Here is a 21,051-nt window from a genome sequence, read left to right as displayed (position 1 = left end):
TATGAATCAGAAGTATGGAGAGTGCTCTTGCACTCTGCCTCTGCTCGCAGAGGCATCTGGTTAGCTAGAGTGGAAACAAGATGCCGAACTACTAGATGGGTCCTTGGCCTGATCCAGCAAAGCTCTCCTTTTCCATGGTTGCTTTTATTTTTGTTTTCTGACACACAATAAGCAATAATAGCAACAGTAAAGAAGAGAAGAGATCCACACATTGAAGAAAAAGGAATCAGGGAGGAAGGAACGGAAGCGTTCCAAAACCAGCGTTATAACTCCAGACAATTGTCCTTCGGAAGCAAATTATCCAAGAATGTTTTTCCAAAGGAAACTGTGACCACGAGGCTCTGTTTACGTTCTTTCAGGCAGCAGAAAACAAGCCCAGACTGCGCTTCTGCTGCTTCCAAACCTTCTGAATTCCAGACCAGTTTTCCTGTTCATTTGCATTGTTTGTCTTCTTTTTTCCTAACATAACCTAACAATGGTGCTCATTTTCTTTGTGAGCTCTGTAGCTGCAGACAAATGCATTTATGTAATTAGAAATCCCTCTGAAATGCCTTGCGACGGGAGTTCTTTAGAGCAGGCAGCCCCAAACTTGGCCCTCCAGCTGTTTTGGGACTACAACTCCCATCACCCCTATCTAACAGGACCAGTGGTCAGGGATGATGGGACTTGTAGTCCCAAAACAGCTGGAGGGCCGAGTTTGGGGATGCCTGCTCTAGAGGAAGGGAGAGAGAAAGCAAGGCCAGCCTCAGCTAAAAGGAAGTTTTACTTCCCTCCATGTTATTTTTAACGCGACACAATACCTATTGTTGGGTCTGGTGAGTGTGTGTGGGCAAAACCAAGTCACAAGCTTGGCTCATTTGCCTGGTGGTTTGAATGCCTCTTTTGATAGAAGTCAAGTGAAGGCAGAGAAGCGCACAAGCGATTGTTATCCTTCGGGGCGATTTGAATCTGCTTTGTTGCAGAGTTGTTGCTGGGCGTGTTGCTGGTTTTTTCTGCGGAAATGATTGGGAAAGATCTGTATATATTCCTTTAAAGAGCCCACAGATCTGCCACACTCGAAACCACCCCTCCTTCCGTTCAGCACATCTGCCCATTTGTCTAGCTGCTGCTACCAAAGGAGACTCGAAAAGAGATCTTAATGGTGACGCGGAGCAAAGAGACACTCAGGCTGTGAAGCCTTCCTTTCAGCCCAAAGGTCACCAGCCACCATTGCCTGAAGCCTGCTCATCCCTGCTTGAAGTCACTGCACTTTACAGGAGATTTGTAAATAGCCCCAGGGCATCAGCTGAGGCCTTCCTTGGATGACCTCTAAGGATTTTGAGGTTAAAAATGCAATTGATTGGGAAACTCTGTACCTTTGCTTCTTATCAGCCTCTGGCTCAGAGGAGCAGGATGTTCTCGATAAGGCACCAGGAAGAACGGAGCATGTAGCACAGTGGTAAAATGGAATAATCTGTCACATTTTTAATTTAATTTAATTTTTAATTTATTTTATTAAGTTTGCTTGACAACATTACATTGTAATATATGGTATTATGAAAAAAGAACAAGAATGCAAATCAAAGACAATTCTATACAATACAATTCACCATACATTCTTTTGTATATACATAAGACTTCCCGCCACCCCCAGTGTATTTACCTTTTCTATTTTCCAGTTGTATACATGGCTGTTAGGGACGCGGGTGGGGCTGTGGGTTAAACCACAGAGCCTAGGACTTGCCAATCAGAAGGTCGGCTGTTTAAATCCCCGCAACAGGGTGAGCTCCCGTTGCTCGGTCCCTGCTCCCGCCAACCTAGCAGTTCAAAAGCATGTCAAAGTGCAAGTAGATAAATAGGTATCGCTCCGGCGGGAAAGTAAACGGCATTTCTGTGCACTGCTCTGGGTCACCAGAAGCGGCTTAGTCATGCTGGCCACATGACCCGGAAGCTGTACGCCGGCTCCCTCGGCCAATAAAGCAAGATGAGTGTCGCAACCCCAGAGTCAGCCATGACTGGGCCTAATAATCAAGGGTCCCTTTACCTTTATACATGGCTGTTACTTTAAACGAATTATGTAATCTTAAAATTTATTACTACTTACGAAACCTTTTGCTTTAGTTTTATCTGTCATATATACAGAAATAATTCAAACCCTGTCATAGACACCCCGCCGCTATTGTATTTCATTAAATATTTCTTAAACATATCCCACTTTTGCCCTCACTCAGAGTTGGCTTAATGACGATGGCACAGCAGCCCATGGTGTCTTTGTGATGAGGATGGTGTGAGGGGAATCCCTCTTTACCTCACGCTGTCTCTTTACATAAGGGAACCCTGCTGGCTCAGACCAAAGGTTCATTAGGTCTACCCCCACCCCATGCCAAAGGACATTGGATGGTTTAAAAGGGAGATGTGATAGGTGTGATGCGAGGAAAATACCCAAACCCTTTCGGGTGTTTTTCACCTGCAACCCCTCCTCCTGCCCCCCTCATGCAGCTGATCCTTTAAACGCCCCGTTTTCCAATGCCTGGCTGAGGCAACTCCCCAGGCTAGATTACAACCTTTCGTTCCCGTGTTGTATTCTTGCACATGGAGGCATGTGCACCAGGTACGACGCCAAGGATGGGGTCATGCTCCTGTGACCCTCTGACACATGCCTTAAGATCATTCTGCATTCTGATGCAATCTTCAGAAACAGCGGCTCTCTTTCTGCTTGTACAAGTTTTAACCTTCAGTGCATCCTTTAATTGCATATGATCCCCACATAGCTGTGTACGTTTGTGGGTGTGTTTCTACAGCTCATCTCGCCTCTGGACCTTCTTGCTAATGCCCTCAGAAGCCTCCTTTTGCAATCTGTCACATGTTGGTTTGCCAAACCCTGTCGACTCAGAAATATGTCTGAGGCATTTTCAGCAAGAACTCATTCGGTCCTCGCTTCCTCCGGCGGGGCATATTAGCCAACTCATTGAATCGCAGAATTGTCGAGTGAGGTTCCCTAAAAAGGAGGATTGGCAACTAAAGATGACAGGATATGCAGAGTTAGCAGGTCTAACAAGTAAAAATAAGAGAGCAAGAAGACCAAGAATATAAAGAAGAGTGGGGGGAAATTTGTGGAGTATCTGGAAAATAACTGTAAACAAGTGAAAAAGCTAGCAGCATTAAGGTAAATTCAACCGTATCATATATCATAAAGGGAGAATAAGGGGAGAAAGTGATCTAAACGGACATATAAGGTATATGCAGAAATGGTGGAGAAATTAAAAGAACCAGGGAAGGTCGATAAGGGAAGTCATTGAATGTTTTTATTAAAAGAAAGATATAACAACAATAAACCTTAATAATAATAATAATTTATTATTTGTACCCCACCCATCTGGCTGGGTTTCCCCAGCCACTCTGGGCGGCTCCCAACAGAATATTAAAAGCACAATAAAACAATTGAAAGCACAATAAAACATTAACGGTGGAAATGTATATTGAAAGTGAATGTGATTTGGAAATGTTAATAATGGAAATTACACACACATACACAAGATTGTCGAGTTAGAAGGGACGCTGAGGGTCATCCAGCCCACTCCAAATAGCACCATCCGTAGCTTCAGGGAAATCTTAAAATTTGCAACAGTAAACTAAGAGGGAAAGAACGCAAAGTCCCTGCCAGACAGGAAGGGCAAACCAAGCTGTTGGACTACACCAAAATGACAAAACTGACCAGAAAGCTCAGGAACCAAGAAAACAAAAACTTCAAGAAAGAATGGAAAAAATTATAATTTATTTAGGAGGCCACTGTAAGCAGATGAAAACATTTGCAGGGTTTTAATCTCACTTGTAATGTAACAAACACTATGGACAATATGGAGAGATACAAAATGTAGATTATGAAATAATACGCAGTTGAAAATGTTGACAAGAGGAGCCATGGAGGGGAATGGGGGAAGTCTGAGATTCAGAGAAATCTCTAAATATGTATTTGGTATTGTTATAACTTTACACTTGTAAAATCAAAGAAAAAATATTTCCAAAAAGAAGATACAATAAAAAAAATAGACCGGGGGGGGGGGGAAGCTTTTCGGGGGGGGGGACTCCAAGAATGTGTGTGGGGGGGGGAAATGCTGCTCCTTGAGGAATTGTGCATGCAGGTTGACTGAGGGAGGGGCAGAAAACTGGAGGAGGGGGAACAGAATTGGAGTGCCCTGGAAGAAGAAGAACGACTGGCACGCTGAACAGCAGCACTCCACACGCAGTGTTTTGTGCCCACCTCTCACTTAAGGTAAAGGTAAAAGTACCCCTGACCGTTAGGTCCAGTCATGGCCGACTCTGGGGTTGCGGTGCTCATCTCGCTTTACTGGCCGAGGGAGCCGGCAAAATGTGAGGAAGGTCCAGATTACCTAAATAATATAAAGGCCTGGATGAACGTCAAAACGTTCATCTGGTGCCAAAAGAAGACAAGCTGTATATGAATTTCCAGATTGCCAGATCATCCAAGTGTCCCTATTTTCCAGAGATAGCCCCAGATTTATAGAAGCTGTCCTGGTTTCTGATCCCAGAATGTCCCGCGTTTCCTTAAAGGTAAAGGGACCCCTGACCATTAGGTCCAGTCGTGACCGACTCTGGGGTTGAGGCGCTCATCTTGCTTTATTGGCCGAGGGAGCCAGCGTACAACTTCCGGGTCATGTGGCCAGCATGACTAAGCCGCTTCTGGCGAACCAGAGCAGCGCACGGAAACACCATTTACCTTCCCACTGGAGCGGTACCTATTTATCTACTTGCACTTAGATGTGCTTTTGAACTGCTAGGTTGGCAGGAGCTGGGACCGAGCAATGGGAGCTCACCCCGTTGCGGGGATTCGAACCACCGACCTTCTGATCGGCAAGCCCTAGGCGCTGTGGTTTAACCCACAGCACCACCCGTGTCCACCTCTCACTTAGTCTCATTATAAAGGAGATGGAAAGGCAGGCGATATGGAGCTCAATGCCAGTCCGTCTTCATCGCAAAAGTGATGCCAGCTGGGAGCACGTGGCTAAAGCAGACAACCGAAGACACTGACAAGCCAATGGACAGGAAGCCACGGAAAAGAACAAGCTACATGGAGAGATTCCTCTTGGATGTTATCCCCAATTTAACAGGGTTCCTCTGGGCTCCTTACAAGGCCTTTTTAACCTCCTTTGTTATTTATCTGCATCCTTCAGCTCAGGTTTTCGCTGAGTCTCCCAGTCTGCAGAAGGTATTTTCCTAAGGCAGGGATGGGCAAACTGTGCTCTTCCAGTTTTGTGAACTCCCATCAGCCCCTGCAAGCCTGACCAGTGGTCGAGAATGATGGGATTTGTAGCCCTATAACATCTGGAAGGTTGTGGGTTCTCCATCCTTTTCCTAATGCACACATCTGAGACAATAAACTTGTGTCTGAGCTGTACCGCTTCAGACTGCAAGTGGGGTTCCTGGGACTGACTGTCCCCCTCTATACGGAAAAATAAAAATCACTGCATGTAGAAAGCTAGCCTGTCAAGGAGATAGGGTTAGGTATAATCCTCTCCCTGACACGCTAATTTTCTTAGTTAAGGGTTCCGTTATTTATTCATTTATTTTTGGGTATGGAAGAGCATCGTGCGAGTCTCTGCCTCTAGTATGAAGTGGTACACAATGCCACTTCAGTTTTTGTGTGTGGAATCATTCAATTGGAAATCTAAGAGTTTCCTAAGTTGGAGCATCTGGGCCTCTGACCTGGCAGAAAACAAGCTCATTCCCTGCGGAATAGATTCAGCAAATGAAAAATGGCGGGTTACTCGTGCTTCGCAACAACAGGTGTATTTATTCTCTTAGGGTGGTGGTTACTTATTAAAAAAAGATAAAGAAAAAACTGCCCAGCTCTGCAAGATAGGACTAAACGGCCAAGAGAGGCTGATAAGCATCTGAGTTACCGATTAACTCCTTTGCGAGATCCTGAAACTCTGAGATGATTAATCTGAAATGGAGACCAAAATATCAGGCTCTGCCAAAAGGGTTCAAAAGTTTACAAGACAAAGTTATGTTTCATAGATTCTTCAGAGGGTGTAGCACTGTAGCTTATTGAAGTGAACAGCGCCACTGCCCTCCATGGGCAAAAATTCGCAGTGGCTAATATTTGCTTCTGCAGAGCTGAGGGTTGGGCAGCATATTTTGAGCAGGGATGAAAGACCTGTAGCTCTCCAAGTCCTTCCTGGGCTTCAGCTCCCATCCATTGCTACCAGTATGGCCAACGGCCAGGGATAATGGAACAGGGAGTCCAGGAACATCTGGAGAACCTGGGGTTCCCTAACCCTGATGCAGTGGAGTGGTAAAAAGCAGGCACATGGGGAGAAATCTGCCCCAAGAACAGCTGCCAGTTGATCCGCCCTTCTGGCATGGGATGGGCAGAGCTCACATCATAGAATTGTTGAGTTGGACTGGACCCCCTTGCAAGTCTGAGCTAATTCTGAGGTTTAACCTGCCTGAACTTGACCCAACAACTGTTGGCGTCTGTTGGGAGCGGGTGGCGCTGTGGTCTAAATCACTCAGCCTCTTGGGCTTGCCAGTCAGAAGGTTGGCGGTTCGAATCCCCACGACAGGGTGAGTTCCCATTGCTCTGTCCCAGCTCCTGCCAACCTAGCAGTTTGAAAGCACACCAGTGAAAGTAGATAAATAGGTACCACTGCGTCGGGAAGGTAAACGATGTTTTCATGCGCTCTGGTTTCTGTCACAGTGTCCTGTTGCGCCAGAAGCAGTTTAGTCCTGCTGGCCACATGACCCGGAAAGCTGTCTGTGGACAAACACCGGCTCCCTTGGCCTGAAAGCGAGATGAGCGTTGCTACCCCATAGTTGCCTTTGACAGGACTTAACCGTCCAGAGGGTCCTTTATGCATTTGTACTCCTCCTTTGTGACTCCCCCTTTCTTCCATTTCTTATACATGCCCTTCTTAACTCTCAGCTCTTCTGTAAGCTCCTTATGCAGCCACACCGGTTTCCTTAGACGCCTCCCACTTTTCTTCCTTGTTGGAACTCTCTGCATTTGGCCCTTCAATATTTCACCCTTAAGAAACTCTCACCCATCTGTGACTCCCTTCTCTTTGAGTATTTCCGACCTTGGGATCTCACATTTGGATTTTTGAAATTGGCCTTCTTAAAGTCCAGAGTGCATGTCTGACTAAATAATAATAATAATAATAATAATAAATACCCCAGCCACTCTGGGCGGCTTCCAACTGAATATTAAAAACAATACAGCATCAGAAATTAAGAACTTCCCTAAACAGGGCCACCTTCACTTGTCTTTTAAAAGTAAAATAGTTGTTTATTTCCTTGACATCTGAAGGGAGGGCATTCCACAGGGCAGGTGCCACTACCAAGAAGGTCCTCTGCCTGGTTTCCTGTAACTTGGCTTCTCACAGCGAGGGAACCGCCAGAAGGCCCTCGGCGCTGGACCTCAGTGTCTGGGCAGAACGATAGGGGTGGAGACGCTCCTTCAGGTATACAGGACCGAGGCTGTTTAGGGCTTTAAAGGTCAGCACCAACACTCAGCTTTCCCTTACCTCTGTATTGTGAAACCCAGGAGGACACAATCAATACTCCCCAAGTTTTCAAGAACTTCCACTTCATCGATCAGTACTTCCCTGTTGGTGAGGACCAGGTCCGAGTTAGACGATCCCCTTCTTGATTCTTCCACCGTCTGGAAAATGAAATTGTCAAGAGAGGCAAAGGAAATCAAATTTGCAGATGACACCAAACTGGGAGGGGTGGCTAACACCCCAGAGGACAGGATCACACTTCAAAACGACCTTGACAGATTAGAGAACTGGGCCAAAACAAACAAGATGAATTTTAACAGGGAAAAATGTAAAGTATTGCACTTGGGCAAAAAAAATGAGAGGCACAAATACAAGACGGGTGACACCTGGCTTGAGAGCACTACATGTGAAAAGGATCTAGGAGTCTTGGTTGACCACAAACTTGACATGAGCCAACAGTGTGACGCGGCAGCTAAAAAAGCCAATGCAATTCTGGGCTGCATCAATAGGAGTATAGCATCTAGATCAAGGGAAGTAATAGTACCACTGTATTCTGCTCTGGTCAGACCTCACCTGGAGTACTGTGTCCAGTTCTGGGCACCACAGTTCAAGAAGGACACTGACAAACTGGAACGTGTCCAGAGGAGGGCAACCAAAATGGTCAAAGGCCTGGAAACGATGCCTTATGAGGAACGGCTAAGGGAGCTGGGCATGTTTAGCCTGGAGAAGAGGAGGTTAAGGGGTGATATGATAGCCATGTTCAAATATATAAAAGGATGTCACATAGAGGAGGGAGAAAGGTTGTTTTCTGCTGCTCCAGAGAAGCGGACACGGAGCAATGGATCCAAACTACAAGAAAGAAGATTCCACCTAAACATTAGGAAGAACTTCCTGACAGTAAGAGCTGTTCGACAGTGGAATTTGCTGCCAAGGAGTGTGGTGGAGTCTCCTTCTTTGGAGGTCTTTAAGCAGAGGCTTGACAACCATATGTCAGGAGTGCTCTGATGGTGTTTCCTGCTTGGCAGGGGGTTGGACTCGATGGCCACAAATGGTCTCTTCCAACTCTATGATTCTATGATTCTATGAAAGGAGGAATTTGTCAGACCTTACATTCTTGACAGAATTTGAGTTCCAACAAATATCGTTATAGGATCTCTTAATATGAGGAAATTCACAGAGTGGGTACCACTCCTGAGAAAGCCCCTTCCCTGGTTCCCAGGTTTAAATAAACAATAAATGTAAAGGGTGGCTGAGAAAATGTATATGGACTACTTCAAACACTTTTTAAACTGTTCTATAAATGTTTATTATTGTGATCATCGTCATGCAAGTTGGTTGATATGGTTCATAATTGGTGGATGAGCAGGCAAGATTGATTTGAATGCAAAGACTCGCACATACCCTCCCACAATTTTTCCCCCTGGATGACCTTCTCGGACTTCTGTTACAATAAGGTCCTATGATTAATTGGCATCATTGTCGGTGACATCAAGGCAAAAACAGGAAAGAGAAGAGAGGGGAAAATATTTGCATGTCCTGGAATCCATCCTGTTGTTGCAGGTGTGTCGGAAGGAAGCGATTCAGTTCTTCTCATGAGCCGGACATCTAGATGAATGGCAATGCTCGTCTTGTTGTGCAAACAGATACAAGAACAAATGTTCCTCATTCAAGAGATTAACCTAAAGATTTTCCCCAACCAAAGCAGGAAATTTGCGGTAAAAGCGTTCCTGATTGGTGGCCGTTTGGCCTCTGCTCAAAGACCACTACAGAAGGAGAGGCAACAGCTTCCTAGCCGATCCCATCACAATTCTGGTTCTAAACGCAGCATAACGGGTCTCAGTATAGTATAGTACAGTACAGTACAGTACAGTACAGTACAGTACAGTACAGCACAGCACAGCATAGCATAGCATAGCATAGCATAGCATAGCATAGCATAGCACAGTACAGTATAGTATAGTGTATTTTAAAATGGGGTTTTAGAGTTTTTAGGGGTTTTAGAATGTTTTATGTAGTTTTGTAGTAGTTTTATGTAGTTTTGTAGTAGTTTTATGTAGTTGTGGTAGTTTTATGTAGTTTTGTAGTAGTTTTATGTAGTTTTTCAATTTCATTGTTCTGCATGGGACAATGACAATAAAGGTATCGTATATCATTTAACGTATATCGAGCTGTTTGTGAGACCAGATCTCTGCTCTGGGATGAGGAAAGGCCAAACAACAACCTATTTATACCCCGCCCATCTGGCTCTGTTTCCCCAGCCACTTTGGGCGGCTCCCAACCGAATATTAAAAACACAATTCAGCATTAAACATTAAAAACTTCCCTAAACAGCGCTGCCTTCAGATGTCTTTTAAAAGCAAGGTAGTTGCTTATTGCCTTGACATCTGCTAAGAGTGCTAAAAGGCATTAGGAGACCCCTAGAGGTTTATCGGGACGCGGGTGGCGCTGTGGGTTAAACCACAGAGCCTAGGGTTTGCCAATCAGAAGGTTGGCAGTTCACATCCCTGCAACGGGGTGAGCTCCCGTTGCTCGGTCCCAGCTCCTGCCAACCTAGCAGTTTGAAAGCACGTCAAGTGCAAGTAGATAAATAGGTACCACTCTGGTGGGAAGGTAAATGGCATTTCCGTGCACTGCTCTGGTTCACCAGAAGCTGGCCACATGACCCGGAAGCTGTATGCCAGCTCCCTCGGCCATTAAAGTGAGATGAGCTCCGCAACCCCAGAGTCGTCCGCAACTGGACCTAATGGTCAGGAGTCCCTTTACCTTTTAGAGGTTTTTCATTCCATCCATCTTCACTGGAGGGTCTCTGGGAACTGTAGTTCTGCAAGGGGAATAGGCCTCTCCTAACATCTCGCAGCACCCTAAACAAACTGCAGCCCCCAGAATTCTTTGGGTGTTTAAAGTGCTATCATACCACACGGCACAAATGTGACCTGAAGTCTTCTTTGCAAAGCTCTGGTTGAAAAGGAAAGATCCCCAGTCTCGTTTTTGAACATGTTTCAGATCATAAACTTTTTTTGAGGGTGTGTGTGTTGGACAGCGGTGGTGAGGGTGAGGAGAAGGGAGGGAATTGGGTGCATTTCAATAACTCCGACAGAAATAGATTGCAATTGGTTAAATCGTTTGGTGTAGGTTTAGTTCTCACAAGCAGGGAAGCAGGTGAAAATCCTGGGTCCCCACTTCAGAAATGTAGTGTGTGTGTGTGAGACGGAAGAGGACTCCAATGGGCGAATGCCCTTCCATAACAAATCAATCAACCCATCAATCAATTTTGCAGCTTTTCTTTCAAGGCAGGAATCAGCCGTGATCAAAGGAGCACAGCGCACTCTAGTGGACACAGCAAAATATGACAACTAGCTTTCGTTTATAGAGTGGGCAGTACTGCCCCCTGGGGGTAAAATGGATTTATGGGGGGGGGAGTAAGATGCATGGGGCAGCTATGGGTGCAAATGATTCTCAGACTTCAGAAAGCTGGTATCACTTGACCAAGTTCAAGTTGGTTGAATTCCTTAATTTTATATATATATATATATAAATACCAGGCAGAATTCCATGTCCTTTGAACATGCTCAGCCCTCGTTGAGCTGTTTTGGGTTTCCTCCTCACTTCTCCATTGGACCGGATCGACATTCCTAAAACAACTGTCACTGTTAACTGTTTGCTTAATTAATTGGAAGCCATTAAGGTGGTTATCAACTGATCCTAGCTGGCTCATTGATCTGACCATATGCTGAGCGGGGGTTTCTTTGTGTGCAGGAAGGGGAAGCAGAACTCAGCCAACAGCTGTGAACCTTGGCGAAACTGAGGCCAGGAGTTTGCAGCAATAAAACTGCAAGCACCTTTGCAAAGCTAAGCAGGGTCCAGTATGGTTTCAAATTGGATGGGTGACGGTGTGTGCAGAATCCTGCATTGCAGTGGGTTGGACAAGATGACCCTCATAGTTCCTTCTCATTCTATCACTCTATGAAGTCACAGTTACTGTAACATGCTCTGCGTTTTGAACATAGGAATATAGTTCGCTGCTTTATATGGAGTCATACTGTTCATTTATTATCTGCACTGACAGCAGCTCCTTCAGGATTTGAGGTAGGGGATGTTTTCAGCCCTACCTAGAGAAACCGGGGATTGAATTTGGGACCTTCTGCATACAAAGCAAGAAACTGATGATTCTTGGTGCCAACAGCTGTCGGGTAGGAGTCACCCCTGCCTTTTTTAAAAACAAAACAAAACTGTACAGTTCAGAAAGGCCTTTGGAAAGTGTGTTTTTACAAACCAGTTTGATTTTAGTACATCATTATGTCTATTTCTATCCTGCCTTTTCCCCAGGCCGGCACTCAAGCCAGAATCAATGGACGTCAATAAGGAAAAACTCGGTTTGTCCTCTCCCTCTGCCTTATCAATAATAATAATAATAATAATAATAATAATAATAATAATAATAATAATATTTGTACCCCGCCCATGTGGCTGGGTTTCTCCAGCCACTCTGGGTGGCTTCCAACAAAGATTAAAAATACATTAAAATGTCACACATTAAAAACTTCCCTGAACAGGGCTGCCTTCAGATGTCTTCTAAATGTTAGGTAGTTGTTTATCTCTTTGACATCTGATGGGAGGGCGTTCCACAGGGCAGGCGCCACTACCGAGGATTTGGTTAATTCAATAAGAAACAATATTATTTTAATATTCATCTCACCTAAAACAGTAATGGGCTTCATTTTATCCTATGCTTAAAATCATACTCAGCCAATTTTTATTGTACCTACTTGGTGTGTGGGTGACACACACACACACACACACACACACACACACACACACACACACGTATATATGTAAAGGTAAAGGACCCCTGGACGGTTGAGTCCAGTCAAAGGCTGGGGTTGTGGCGCTCATCTTGCTTTCAGGCCAAGGGAGCCGGTGTTTGTCCTCAGCTAGCTATCCAGGTCATGTGGCCAGCATGACTAAACTGCTTCTGGTGCAACGGGACACAGTGACGGAAACCAGAGTGCACGAAAACACTGTTTACCGTCCCGCCGCAGCAGTACCTATTTATCTACTTACACTGGCATGCTTTCGAACTGCTAGGTTGGCAGGAGCTGGGACAGAGCAATGGGAGCTCACTACATGGCAGGGATTCGAACCGCCGACCTTCTGATCGGCAAGCCCGAGGCTCGGTGGTTTAGACCACAGCGCCACCCGTGTCCACACACACACACACACACACACACGTGTGTGTGTTTACCACATGGTGCCTTCTCTTTAATTTGCTTTTATTTTTATTTTTTTAATAACACCACCTTTATGGATATGCTATTGCCGTTTTTAACCCAGGTTTCTGTTACTTTGTGTTACACTGCCTTGGTGTATTGTTATTAATCGAAAGCGCAGTTTATATGTAAGTAAATCAGAAAGATGTGTTCCTAGTTTATGGAATTTTCTTCCAAGCCAGTTTAGACTCCTTTAAGCAAAGATTAGACAAACTCCAAGGAGATTAGGCCTATCCCAACCATGATAATACAACTGTACCGTTCAGAGGAGGTGTATGATACAAGTATTGTTTTTCATTCCTCTCTCTCCCCTTGCGTATGTGAGAGGGAGAAATCAGTTTAAAAAACAACATATGGCATGATATTATTTCTTTCACAGGTATTGAGGCACATAGTCACTTTGTGCCATCTGTATCTGCAAATGTCTGGCACGTTTAAGACTATATAGAACTGTTAGGAGCAGGTTAGCAATAAATCACACAGCGCCAGTGAAGGCAACTTTTTATTCAAGGAAACAGGGATGGCTCTGGAAGGCACAGCATTTGGTCCTGGTGGATCTTGCCCCTATTCTCTAAGTCTCCTCCTTCCCTGGGTCCTTCTCAAGCAATCTGAGACTTTGTAGTCTTGTCTGTTTCTGCTCCTTGCTCTTCAGACCGCTACTGGTCCTGGGAGACTAGCAGGGAGGGGAACTGGTTGCAGGATGGGAAGACACCCTGGCTTCTGCAGCAGCCTATCTTATCTCTGCCTCTTGACACCACCTCCTCTCCAGCCTGCTTCTGATTTCTCTCTGCCACATACACCCCCAGCTCACTAACCCCTGTTCATCGCCCTGCTACCAATCCCCAAATACAGTTGCACCATAGATTTGTATAACAGCATCACTATATTGGCAGTTTTATTTTTAGTTCCTTTCCTAACCACCCATAGCACGGAATCTGATTCTTCACAGCTGCCACACACTCAATGAACAATTTAACCAATTAACTGACCGCAAGCTCCTGCGGCCACCGAGCACAATTTATTTAATCAGACGCCGAGTCTAATAAAGAGGCCTTCGAGAGGGACGGGTGATTACAATACAAAAATTTATTTGAAGTCATTTGCATCGTATTGAAAATGTCAACAATAAATAAGATGTCGCCAAATAAAACAAAGTGATCCTTCATTTGGAGAGAGAAAAGTGATCATATAAAGAGTAGTATAAGAAAGAAAGATAGATAGAAAGAAGACTTTGACGACAACCCTGGAGACAAGTGTCAAAGAAATTTGGCTTTGCTCAAAACACCCACACCTACACATAAATACTTTAAAAAGATAATTTAGCAGGGATACTTCAGCGCTATTGGGCAACACCAGTAATTGAACCAGGTATTTCTGTATGCAAAGCTCTACTTTTGAGCTACAGTTCTTTCCTCAAAAGGGGAGCTTGCAGGGTCTGGCACCTGACCCTTGCCCCCACCGACATTTCTGTGATTAAGGTCACCAAATGATCAGGAAACCTATCTAGGCCTGCTCCTCCGCCTTTAACACCCGCTCCACCTTCAAAATAATTGGTGGGTAAAAGCTTCTGCGCAGAATGGAAGGTTGCAGCCAACAGCTCAGGCAGACCCTGTTGAAATGGATTTAAATTAGGCAATTGAGTTCAGCGCATCTGCCCACTACCTCCAGTTCAAGTTGTTGTTAAAGGCACAAGAGCACAAGTAGGTGTATATATATATAAAGTTGGTAACCCTCGCTGTGATCATAGCAGGAAGACAGCTATAGAGTGTTACTGGTTACTAGAGTTTTGCTGGAAAATGAGAAAACCCTTGTCATTTTGACTGTCATATTAGCTTCCATTTTTAATCAATAAATCACTGATCACCTGGTATCAGAAAAGTGAGAAATGCTGGCTTTGCTGCCTAGAGGTAAACAGAGACAATGTCGCCTTCTTCTCAGCCAAGCGGAGAAGATGCACTTTCTGAACGCTCACGAAAGCTACTGGACAAAGAATCTCACCCATTAAAGCAGGGCTGGTCTGTGACCACTGGACCTGCTTGCTGAGAGTCCATCTCCAAACAATGCCCAAAGCCCTGTTTTTTAAAGGCTCAAATATCGAAGCAAGGGATTTTTGGGTACGTGCGCCTAAGTTGCTTGGGAACTTGCAGCCTTGCCAAATCAGACGCCAGAAGTATAAGCAGAACGCAGAAGAGAATTCTGCAAAAAGCAGTGACACGACCCAATAGGGAAGGGAGAAGGGGGAGAAATTATACCCACTCAACAAACACACCTTGATTTAAAAATGATAAGCCGACAAGTTTCTTAAGAGTGATTTCTTTCCTTAAAAAAATAATACCACAGGTTCCGGAAGAAGAAGAAAACATTATGGAGGATAACCAAATAAGCAGCTCTTTTGAGAACATTTTATTTATGTTCTTATGCTCCAAGCTCTGCTGAGGTGGGCTGGTGAATAGTTTGATTGGGCTAAGGGTAGCAGTTTGTCTCCGCCTTCTGGCAGGGATTCTTCCACCAGGACAGGCAGAAATCCAACCGGGGAAGCTGCTTCTCATCACAACATTTGGGAGCTTAGGGAAAGCTTTCCCTGTTGGATGTCTCCCTGGCTTGTGGGAAACAAAGGCATCAATCTGAGCTCTCACTGAGACTGAGTGAGGACAGTGCAGTCCCTGCCCCTGACTAGAGAGCAGGGGTTGCTAACACACACAAACACACAACCTGCAGCCCTCATGGCTAAGTGAGAAAACCCATAAGCATTTCTGCCTGCTCAGACATTTACAGGGACGTTCTGTGGTCGGGACACCTGTGCGCTCAAAGCAGATCTTCTCCTTCCTACGAACTTCCACTTTCTATCCTTCCTTCATTACTGCCTTCCTTCGCTACTCCATATGTTTTCATTCTCCCTACCAACCTAGAACTTTTTATCTTTCTTTTTAAAAGAAACACAATACATATATTCACATACTTGATTGAAAAAACCCCCTCAAAATACTGGAACAAGGAATAAGGTAAAGGTAAAGGGACCCCTGACCATTAGGTCCAGTCGTGACCGACTCTGGGTTGCGGCGCTCATCTCGCTTTAGTGGCCGAGGGAGCTGGTGTACAGCTTCCAGGTCATGTGGCCAGCATGACTAAGCCGCTTCTGGTGAACCAGAGCAGCGCACGGAAACGCCATTTACCTTCCCACCGGAGTGGTACCTATTTATCTACTTGTACTTTGAAGTGCTTTTGAACTGCTAGGTTGGCAGGAGCAGGGACCGAGCAACGGGAGCTCACTCCGTCGTGGGGAGTCGAACCTCCGACCTTCTGATCTGCAAGTCCTAGGCTCTGTGGTTTAACCCACAGCGCCACTCGCGTCCTGGAACAAGGAATAAATTAAGCCTATTTCACAATTCTGACCCAGTCCCAGATTGTGCTCAGGGTAAGTGCACCACCCGAAGCCAAGCCATGTGTCTCAGTTCTTTCTGTCCTTGCAGGGAAGAAGGTTTTTCCAGATCTCATGCAATGATGAACCAGACTTCCTTTTAAAGGGGGACGGGACATCAGGGACTGAAACTAGAATCTTTCACATGCATCTCAAGTGCCTCTGAGCTCAGTCCTCCTCGGGTGCTAACTATAAATTGATTTATTCGGATGTTGTTCCGACCCTATAAGCTCAGAGTACGATGTTGAAAAAAACAACATTATTTCCAGTCTGTAAAATAGGGTTCCCAATTAATTGGGGCAGTCTGGCCTGCTCTTGTGCATTTTGAGCAGCGACCCTGATCTGCAGGCGACGCTTCCCACAATGTGGAGATAAGAATTAGCCGCTTGCGGATCATGTTGCTGTGAAAGGCACAGGCGCAGAGGCGGGCAAAAGGAACTGGCAACCCTGCCAGGGAATCTAAACGATTCTGGGGCAGACAATAATATCCTTGCTGCGGCACTCGTTTCGAACAGGTTTCGAACTACACCTGCGCCGCGAAATTAACGACGGCAACCCACTGGGGCTAAGGGTCAAATGGCAAGTTTTCAAAAGACGTCCTTAAATCTGGCCGCTCTTGTTTTGAGGAAAAAGCAACCATCCTGATCCCCACGTCGTCCCCTTCCTGCTGAAATACAGCTGGTTTATGCATTCTTATTTATTTAAAAATAATAATTGTGTTTATTCTCAGATGTCGGTTGCCCGTAAGAACTAAAAAGCCTTGTACGAGATATTTCGGAGAGTTTTTCAGAAAGGGTTTCTCTCTCCTTTTTATAGGGACAATTAAAATAGATACACACTATTTATTTATTTTAAAAGGAAATAAGAAGGTAGCATAACCATCTGGATTTTCAGGACAAAGAATCACTGTGACCGCCCCCCCAACATCCCCTCAAGAGGTCCCATGACCAGCGCCACGAGGCGACTTTAACGTGGATCTGCCCATCACCATTTTCTTGAAACCGCCACACGGCCGTCTTCCTAACAGTCTCACAATTAGTTCCTGTGGCAAATGCTTTGTTAAGGATGGCTTCCCCTCACTTCATTCTCCGGAAGAGGATGCTTTCTACAACGTTCCAGACCAATCTCTTCCAGTCACCTTCACTTAAGGGCCTTGTCAACTGTGGAGATCATCCCTTCCTCTTTTCATTCTTTATAAGGTTCCTGACGGTGCGATCCTTTGCTTGCCTGCGCAGAAGTAAGCTGCATGGAGTTCGCTGGGGACTTACTCCCAAGTAATCCCATTCCCTGGCCATGGATCTCACATCTTGATTCTGCTCACTCCTCCGATGTAGCCCTTGAACAATATCCTCCTGAGGTGGAGACAATTTCCTTCCATTTCAGGACAATTTCACACAGGAGCCACCTACTACAGAAGTAAAAAATAGAAGCCAAAAAAAAATATCTTCTTTTTTAAATTAAAAAACCCACATTATTTTAAAATAAGGCAAAAACGTTTCTCTCTCTCATAAACAAAACTGAAACATGACTGTTGCTCGCGAACCTTTCAAGTAGACTGAAGAAAGCTGTCGATAAAAAAAACCGATGACGGTAAGTAGCGTTGAACTTTGGTCAATTATTTCCCTATATATATATATATATATATGTAAAAAAGGTTTAATCGAGGGATTTCAGTCTCGGTGAGAGCCGAACAAGACAAAACGACTCTCCCTTTTGTATTCTTGATATTTCAGAAAGGCACATGTCAATGACAAAAATTTATAGAGATATAAAAATAACTTCATTTCTCTGATTGGTAGCAGAGTCGAAAGCTCAGAAGCGGCGAGAAAGACATTTTTAAAAGGTAAACAATAGTGACTAGTTTACTCCAGCTTCTTATATCTTCATATTCAACCCCCCCCAAAAAAATCTTTTCCCTCCTTAATTATGGCTATGAAGAAGAGCAAATACATTTCACACAGGGGGGAAAATCCACAGTAATAACTGGAAAGTGTTTCATTCAAAATTCCCAGCTCTTGGCAAATGGAATAATGGAATCATAATATTTTAGAGTTGAAAGAGACCCCCAAGGGCCATCTAGTCCAACCCCCTGCAATGCAGGAATCTCAGCGAAAGCTGGTGCCAATTTTTGCCGGCTGGTGACAAATGCACACTTGATCATAATGCAGTATGGGAGCTCGGAGGTCTTGCAAGGACGCAGCTCCTGGGAGAAGATAAAAAACAGAATTAGCTCCTTTTTGAGGTAATTTGTGAACGGAGAGGGTGTTTCACATCCACTGTTGTCAGGAATGAAATCCAGCATCTCTTTCGCTGTGTTTTCGGTCCCAGAGAAAATGAAAGCTCAAGATATGCGTTCTCAGAAAGACGAAAGGGGGTTGGGCGTCGGGATCTAACTTTTGTTTCCTTTAACTTGCACAAGGCAAGATTTACAGAGTGGAAATGTCTCACGAAAGGGAGAGTGACGAAGCAGGAAGAGGAATCCTCCCGCATCCTTCAAACGGTAAAGAAATCTCGGGAACCCAGCAATGCCGCTTGCAATCTGCAACCCGGCGGTCGTTCCTGGCTTTGTTGGCTAAGGCGTGAGATACAGTCAACTCCGAGACCCCTTTTGTTTCGGCAAAAGTCTCTGTATTCCCCATAAGTCAGAAATCACAGCGCTCCCCGTGACCGGGGTCATCTGCCCTTGAAAAAGCGTACTTTGTCGACCGAGGCAAGAGTCAACGTTACGTTGGATTCAAAATCCCCGTCGTGGACGCCCGTCTGGCGGAAAGCCCCGGCTGATGGGTTGTTTTCCCAGTAGTGGTGCCAGTTCCCTTTGCTGTCGGCTCCGAAGCCGTAAAGGTCCACCTGCGGGGGAAAAAAGAAAAGAATTCTGAAGAAGTCTCGGTCTTTAATGTAGCAAGTGCTCTGCTTTAAAGCTCTGAACGGCTTCGGCCCAGTATACCTAAAGGAGCGTCTCCACCCCCATCGTTCTGCCCGGACACTGAGGTCCAGCACTGAGGGCCTTCTGGCGGTTCCCTCATTGCGAGAAGCCAAGTTACAGGGAACCAGGCAGAGGACCTTCTCGGTGGTGGCACCCGCCCTCCCATAGATGTCAAAGTGATAAACAACTACCTGACATTTAGAAGAAATCTGAAGGCAGCCCTGTTCAGGGAAGTTTTTAATGAGTGACATTTTAATGTACAGTGGTAACTCGGGTTAAGTACTTAATTTGTTCCGGAGGTCCATTCTTAACCTGAAACTGTTCTTAACCTGAAGCATCACTTTAGCTAATGGGGCCTCCTGCTGCCACTGCACTGCCAGAGCACAATTTCTGTTCTCATCCTGAAGCAAAGTTCTTAACCTGAGGTACTATTTCTGGGTTAGTGGAAACCTGTAACCTGAAGCGTATGTAACCTGAAGCGTATGTAACCTGAGGTACCACTGTATTTTTAATCTTTGTTGGAATCCGTCCAGAGTGGCTGGGGAAACCCAGCCAGATGGGCGGGGTACAAATAAATTATTATTATTATTATTATTATTATTATTATTATTATTATTATTATTATTATTATCAGGCCAGAGGCCCATCTAAGCTCAGCATCCTGTTCTCAAAGTGGTCAACCAGATGAGTCTAAGGGAAGCTCACAAGCTGAACTGAGCACAGGATCCCCTCCCCAGAAACTAGTTTTCAGAGGCACTGATAGCTCTGTCCTTCACAAATTTGTCCTCTTTTAAAGCCATCCAAGTTGGTGACAACGTGTATCTCATATAGTATTCAATCTCTTTCCCCATTTCCATGGACGGAAGCCCTCTGCAAGATCATGTGATGAGGGGAGAGCAGGAACGAGATTCCTGACCCTTCCATCTCCTTCTCAACCCCAGCTTCATCACCTTCCCCAAGCAGAGAAGGAGCCCATCTGCAGAGGTTGATCTTCCCAACATATCTCCAATCTCCCCACCACATGATAGTAATTGTGTGGGGGGGAGAAGAATGAATGAATCGGGTTTAAGTCATGTACAGTGGTACCTCGGGTTACAGACACTTCAGGTTACAGACTCTGCAAACCCAGAAATAGCACCTTGGGTTAAGAACTTTGTTTCAGGATGAGAACAGAAATCGCGCGGTGGCAGCAGGAGGCCCCATTAGCTAAAGTGGTACCTCAGGTTAAGAACAGTTTCAGGTTAAGAACGGACCTCCAGAACAAATTAAGTTCTTAACCCGAGGTACCACTGTACCTGAACAAATTAAACCCAGGATGGTTAAGTCCAGTTGAAGGCAACCATGGGGTTGTGGTGCTCATCTCGCTTTCAGGCCGAGGGAGCCGCCATTTGTCCACAGACAGCTTTCTGGGTCATGTGGCCAGCATGACTAAACTGCTTCTGGTGCAACGGGACACCGCGATGGAAACCAGAGCGCACGGAAACGCCATTTACCTTCCCACCACAGCTGTACCTATTTATCTACTTGCATTGCTGTGCTTTTGAACTGCTAGGTTGGCAGGAGCTGGGACAGAGCAATGGGAGCTCACCCCGTCGCAGGGATTCGAACCACCGACCTTCTGATCGGCAAGCCCAAGAGGCTCAGTGGTTTACACCACAGCGCCACCCGTGTACCTGAATAACCCAGAACTGGCACTCAGCATCTCTTTTTACCCTCACCGCAGGGGTTGTGAGGTCTGCTCCGGTAGTTTACTATTTGGAAAAATCCGGTCCCTCCTCTCTCTCATTTTCTTTTCTATGCCAAAGGAGGAGTTTGAAAGCCTCTGCTTTTGATTTAAAACTAACCACAGTTCCTTGTGACCTCTGGATCCAGCAACTGTGGTTTGTTTAAATAAACTGTGTGAGCCTTGTTCACTCCCATCTGTTCTGTGAGGAGGCGGCT

The 21,051-nt window shown here is 45.3% G+C and overlaps 1 protein-coding gene across 2 annotated transcripts in view; it reads right to left on the bottom strand.

Annotated features, from left to right (window-relative positions):
- Positions 1-13,835: 13,835 nt before the first annotated feature.
- The window catches only part of ST3GAL1 (ST3 beta-galactoside alpha-2,3-sialyltransferase 1), a 111,052-nt gene continuing 103,836 nt past the window's right edge, over positions 13,836-21,051 (bottom strand). For both annotated transcript variants that reach the window (XM_053395274.1, XM_053395273.1), the window contains exon 9: positions 13,836-19,034. In XM_053395274.1, coding sequence (XP_053251249.1) covers positions 18,861-19,034 — 174 coding nt within the window. In that variant the 3' untranslated portion in view covers positions 13,836-18,860. The remainder of the gene's footprint in view (positions 19,035-21,051) is intronic.

The sequence above is a fragment of the Podarcis raffonei genome, chromosome 7, assembly GCF_027172205.1.
Source record: "Podarcis raffonei isolate rPodRaf1 chromosome 7, rPodRaf1.pri, whole genome shotgun sequence".
In the NCBI taxonomy this organism is placed as follows: domain Eukaryota; kingdom Metazoa; phylum Chordata; class Lepidosauria; order Squamata; family Lacertidae; genus Podarcis; species Podarcis raffonei.
This window is presented reverse-complemented; position numbering and strand designations above follow the sequence as displayed.